This window comes from Haliotis rufescens, unplaced genomic scaffold, assembly GCF_023055435.1.
Source record: "Haliotis rufescens isolate VD_foot unplaced genomic scaffold, xgHalRufe1.0.p SCAF_54, whole genome shotgun sequence".
NCBI classification, from domain to species: Eukaryota; Metazoa; Mollusca; class Gastropoda; order Lepetellida; family Haliotidae; genus Haliotis; species Haliotis rufescens.
Window position 1 is genome coordinate 407,687 of NW_025964268.1, and position 5,933 is coordinate 413,619.

General features: G+C 39.8%; 1 protein-coding gene across 1 annotated transcript; it reads left to right on the forward strand.

Moving 5' to 3' along the window:
• Positions 1 to 1,533: 1,533 nt before the first annotated feature.
• On the forward strand, positions 1,534 to 4,249 carry LOC124138530 (octopamine receptor 1-like). Its single transcript, XM_046505236.2, has 2 exons — positions 1,534 to 1,619; positions 1,846 to 4,249. The coding sequence occupies exon 2, from the start codon at positions 2,250 to 2,252 to the stop codon at positions 3,960 to 3,962; it is 1,713 nt and encodes a 570-aa protein (XP_046361192.2). The 5' UTR covers positions 1,534 to 1,619; positions 1,846 to 2,249; the 3' UTR covers positions 3,963 to 4,249.
• Positions 4,250 to 5,933: the final 1,684 nt, after the last annotated feature.

The window sequence follows — 5,933 nt, forward strand, 5'->3', positions numbered from 1 at the left end:
ACACAGACAACATGGTATAACACAGACATCATAGTACAACACAGACAACATGGTATAACACAGACAGCATGGTACAACACAGACATCATAGTTCAACACAGACAACATGGTATAACACAGACAGCATGGTACAACACAGACATCATAGTACAACACAGACAACATGGTACAACACAGACAGCATGATACAACACGGACAACATTACAACACGGACAGCATTGTACAACACAGGCACCAAAGTACAATACGCAACATGGTCGACACAGCAAAGCATGATTTAAAAGAGTAAAACTCGTTAACATTACAGTTAAACTGGATACAACACGGACAACATTACAACACAGACAGCATGGTACAACACATACAGCATGGTACAACACAGACACCAGTACAGCACAGACAACATGGTACAACATGGTACATCACAGACAGCATGGTATAACACATACAGCATGGTATAACACATACAACATGGTACAACACAGACACCAGTTCAGCACAGACAACATGGTACAATACAGACAGCATGGTACAATACAGACAGCATGGTACAACACAGACAACATGGTACGACACAGACAGCGTAGAACAACACAGATAAAATAGTACAGCACAGATAACGTAGTACAGCACAGACAGCATGGTACAACAAAGACAACATGGTACAACACAGACAGCATGGTACAACACAGACAACATAGTACAGCACAGACAGCATGGTACAACACATATAGCATGGTATAACACATTCAGCATGTTACAACACAGACACCAGTACAGCACAGACAACATGGTACAGCATGGTATAACACAGACAACATGGTACAACACAGACAACATGGTACAACACAGACAACATGGTACAACACAGATAGCATGGTACAATACGGACAACATTACAACACGGACAGCATTGTACAACACAGGCACCAAAGTACAATACGCAACATGGCACAACACAGCAAAGCATGATTTAAAAGAGTAAAACTCGTTAACATTACAGTTAAACTGGATACAACAAAGTAGCATATGTAATGCACGATATAACCCAGTAAAACATGCCACAACATAGTAAAAGTACAAGCAAGTAAAACGTGATACGGTGCAAAACTACATGATTCTCCAGATCACCCAAGTAAAGCACGAAACAACGCTTAACACTGAAGAAGGACTTTGTATTCCCTGAAGCCCTTTGAATTTCTCTACCACGTAAAACATACCGTCAAACAAGAATATTCAAAGTATCGAATTGGCAATCGAAATTAAAAACATAAATTGATTCGTACTTTTTACAGCGTAACCAATCTCCCACTGACTAGTTCCGTTCAAAATTACCAAAAATGATGACCCACGTTCTTTAGACATTCCAGAACATTATCGTGTAATGCCAAACTTTTACCATTGAATCTCCACGCTGGTTGCCCAGTGCCTCGCCTTCCTTCATGTCCTTTCTTCGGTCTGTATTGATCTTCGACGAATGAGACTCTTACGGGCAGCTGGCACCGCTTCCTCGCAGTTCTGTAGTAGAGAGTAGCTTCGTCTCGCTAGCTATTGGATCGGTTGGAGCCGATAGGAAACAAGTGTGGCACTTTACTTATTACTTTCAAACGCGATGGAGGTTGGTTTACACTTTTTGTTTCCCTTGCCGTTATGAATGTCTAGGTGTCATGTTGCTGTTGAATGTGGAGATGAATGTTTCTTTGTAAATACATCGCCTTCCCTGTTTTCACATAAAACAGTTCTGCTGTGTACAAGTTTCGATTTTTAACCTGATGTGATTAGTGTCATTTGCGGTTAAACTTATCCTGTATAAACATTTACATATATGTTTTATTCCTTTGCAGAGCCTACTATTGAAGATACACAAGATGACAGGGTACAGTGCTTAAGGATACTTTTATTCCCGCTGTGGTTAGGATGTAAACACATCTATCATGGCTAACGTGAAGACGAGGGAAAGTTCAGAAAGGATGTCACGGGAACAGCCAAGACCGCCACCCAAATTACCAAAGGCTGCCTGAGGATAATCCCATTCTATTGTGTTATTAGAGGATTTGGTGGTCGGAATATGACGAGACTGAACGGTTCCATGAACATTGCATTTACACGACCAGACAGTCTTTATTGCTATGTCGTAAGGTAATGTACGGAGTATGTCAGCAACACCATGTGAAGTGAATATTGAGCTTCATTGTCAAGCTACTTACTTCATATACCTGGAAGGGGGGCTCCTCATCTCGGGATTCTGATGGAGGGGTTTTCGTATCTGTCAATCGAAGAGGAAAACAGGGACAATGTGGCCTTTCCCCCTAGGGAGAACAAGACTGATAGATGCATTAACATCACCGTATCTCTCCCGTTTCCCCCTTTGGACGCCGGATTAGTGTTCTCAAGTTTATTACTTGCCGTTATTATATTTATGGTGATATTTGGAAATTGCTTGGTCGTAGCAGCAGTGTTAACAACACGAAAACTCCGAACTGTTACCAACATCTTCATAGTCAATTTGGCTTGTGCAGACCTGCTCCTCGGGGTGTTCGTGTTGCCCTTTTCGGCAACCTTAGAGGTCCTTGATGTTTGGGTGTTTGGGGTAGCATGGTGTCACATATGGCTAGCCATTGATGTTTGGTTGTGCACAGCTTCTATTCTGAATCTCTGCTGCATCAGTTTTGACCGTTACCTCGCCATAACGCGACCTATGAAATACCCTGGTTTAATGTCATCGAAAAGAGGAAAGCTACTCGTAGCATTTATTTGGGCAGTTTCGTTTTTGATATGTTTCCCTCCTCTTATCGGGTGGAACGAAGGAGGTGGAATACCTTTTGAACCTCCGCCTGATTTTGACAGCAATGTGTCGTATATTGACTTGGATGAAGATTCAAATGGTACATTTTTCATTGGAACTCAATTCACTATTTGGAATATTACTCCAACAGCGGAAAGCACAGAAGATTCATGTGTTGTGCAGCCATATGAGTGTGAACTCACCAATTCCCAAGGATACAGAATTTACGCTTCGATGGGTTCATTCTATGTACCCATGCTAGTGATGGTGTTTTTCTATATCAGGATTTACCGTGCTGCTGTGAAGACCATCTCAGCATATGAAAAAGGAGTGCTAACAACCAAGACATCAAAAGAAACGAATAGTTTAAGTAGAGAAAACGCAGTGACATTACGCGTACACCGTGGTGGCAGTTGTGCGGCAAGCAAACCATCTGTTTCCAAGTCAGCTAGTTCGGACATGTCCCCAACAAAATCGAACGAATACTCATCCTTAAAGAGAGAGAGGTCATTCCAAAGTGAGCCCTATACTCACCATTCGCCTGTAACGAAACCCAAATATCACCGCCGCTTCCGAAAGTATCAAAATTATACCGAAAATGGAAATGTGAATGGTCAGAAACGAACAGAAAGATGTGGTGAACGCAGCACACTGTCAGTTCAAAGTAACGGTGTGGACGCCAAGAAAACCGAGAGGGAGAGGCGGAAAGATATGAACGGAACGCGTATTCGTTTCATGGTAAATGGCCAGTCGACGAGTGCCGTGAATAGACGCGCGGCTGCCATTCAACAAAAACAGGGTAAAAATCTAAAAAATCATATGAGAAAATTCAACCGCGAGAAAAAAGCAGCCAAAACGTTGGCAATTATTGTGGGAGCATTCATTATGTGCTGGCTTCCCTTCTTCACCATATACCTTGTCGGTGCTTTCTGTGAGGAATGTATTCCTGCATTATTGTTCTCAGTGTTCTTCTGGCTCGGTTATTGCAACTCCGCCATCAATCCATGTGTTTACGCTCTCTTTTCAAGAGACTTTCGTTTTGCCTTCCGAAAACTCTTAACAATCCGTCGCCCGAAAAAACTTTTGAACAAGTCAAATTCTGAGCCAATTTCAATGCAAGTGCATCAGATCCAGGTGACAGCGTGTAACTATAGTGAAAGTTTGTCAGAGAGCTGACAACCCATTGAACGTTTCTGTTCCAGACAAATGTGCAAACCGTATATGGAGAGATATTCTGATTGATACTGTCCGCTGGAAATCCGGATAGAGACGATCAAATTAAAATGTCTCACCAGCTATTACGACTGTCTGTCAGCGGTTTCGTGTTATTAAGAAAGCCGGTGTTTTCTACAAGCGTTTGGCTTTACGTAGAACAGAAACGTTTTGCAAACCCTTGATATATTCTGCCAATGAACGATATTACTGATATATGTTATGCATTGATATTGACTGATGTTTGATGTCAGTGGTGTAAATAATAAATTTTAAAAACGAACTAGTCTCAATGCAACTTAACGAATGATGGGTAACAATTATCGGGTTATGAGATTCAGTGTTTGAATCAGTACACTAATTACGTGCCATTCGGTGACTTAGTATATCTTACGGTATCATGTTGTCAAATATTCGGATAACCTGACAACCAAACCCCAAAACTGAAATGCTTATTCTAATTAGAAATGATCTTTTACAGTCATCTTGGTGACGATGGTACCCAATCCCAGAGTCTTCACTGATACAGATACCAAAATGTATTGACATCTTGAAGAAAACGAACATGAACAAGAAGTGTGAACTGCAATTGCCTTATTGCCCTTATGACTGTGTTCATTTGCTCATAATATTTTATGGTTTCGAAAGGATGGTGAGAGGTTCTTCTTTCAGAATAGATGGCAGTTAAGCAGGAAGGAACAGACACCATGTTTCTTTACTGTTTATGGGTATAAGAAACATTTTATGTTGTGCAGATGTACTTTTAAAAAACTTTTGTTTAATCTGATCAGAAATTAATGAGAGTTCCATGATTATTGTCTTCAAATCTTCTTTCCATCAAAGCATAACAAAATCATAAAACGAAAGTGACCAACGTTCATGTCTTGTAAACGTATTCAGACAATCGCTATTCAATGCATTGTTAAATTCACCAGAGCAGTGCAAACCTCCGAGACAAAATACACTGATATCAGTAAGATCATTCGCTCGTAATTTGATCGGAGTTTCTTATGCCTCACTCAGTCTCTATTATGCATGGATAATAACACAGATACGTTTTTCAATCTCGATATTGCATTAACATTTGAATCCAGCAGGTCGGCTGCAATAAGAGGGGTCTTAGTGTAGGATCAAGCAAGCTAACACGCAGTAGTTCTGTTTGTGTATGCATCAGTGAGACAGTCGAGAAAGGATCAAAAGCTTAAAGTTTCCAGCGACCTGTTACATAACCGTCATCAGTCATGCATTTACGGTCATTGAGTTATGACTTCTACGTCTACTAATGGACTATATTTATGAAGCTGCGTTCTATACTGCCATTGTGTATGCAGACAACGATGTGCCTTAATTGACAATTACCAACACTGTTGGAGATGTTCTTAGACGTTGCATATGTGAAATGCTATATCAAAACCATGCATCTCGTCTAGCTTGGGTTGGTTTCCCAACAGAAGCTGCAAGTATCTTGGTCACATGGAACTATTTCAAATTGAAATGCATTTTCTACATCATTATCAAAACCCCTTTTATAGATGGTACGGTAGTGTTAGCGCATTTACATACATGTATACATACATCAATACCAACTAAACAATGTTATTATACATGTGTCAAATAAACATAATCAAAGCAGAAACGAAAATGTTTCTTGGTCCTGAATGGTAAATAATCATAAAAATTTGAAAATCTTCCATTTAAAGTCCGTCTCGTGTTGTTGTTTGACATGAAACCCAATAATAATAATAATAATAATAATAATCATAATCATAACGATGATGCTAATAATATGTCTTGTATGTGGTTCCTCATGTCAAACTTTAACAGTTTCGAGATGTAAAGTCAAATATTTCTGTAAACGACGAGTATAGCTTTCATAGACTAACATTTTTACTAATATTTTAAAATTTGATGTAAGTAATCTTTAAAATTATTGTT

Bases quoted from the DNA above. Each gene is read 5' to 3' on its own strand.
- LOC124138530 (XM_046505236.2), top strand. From the start codon at position 2,250: ATGGAGGGGTTTTCGTATCTGTCAATCGAAGAGGAAAACAGGGACAAT.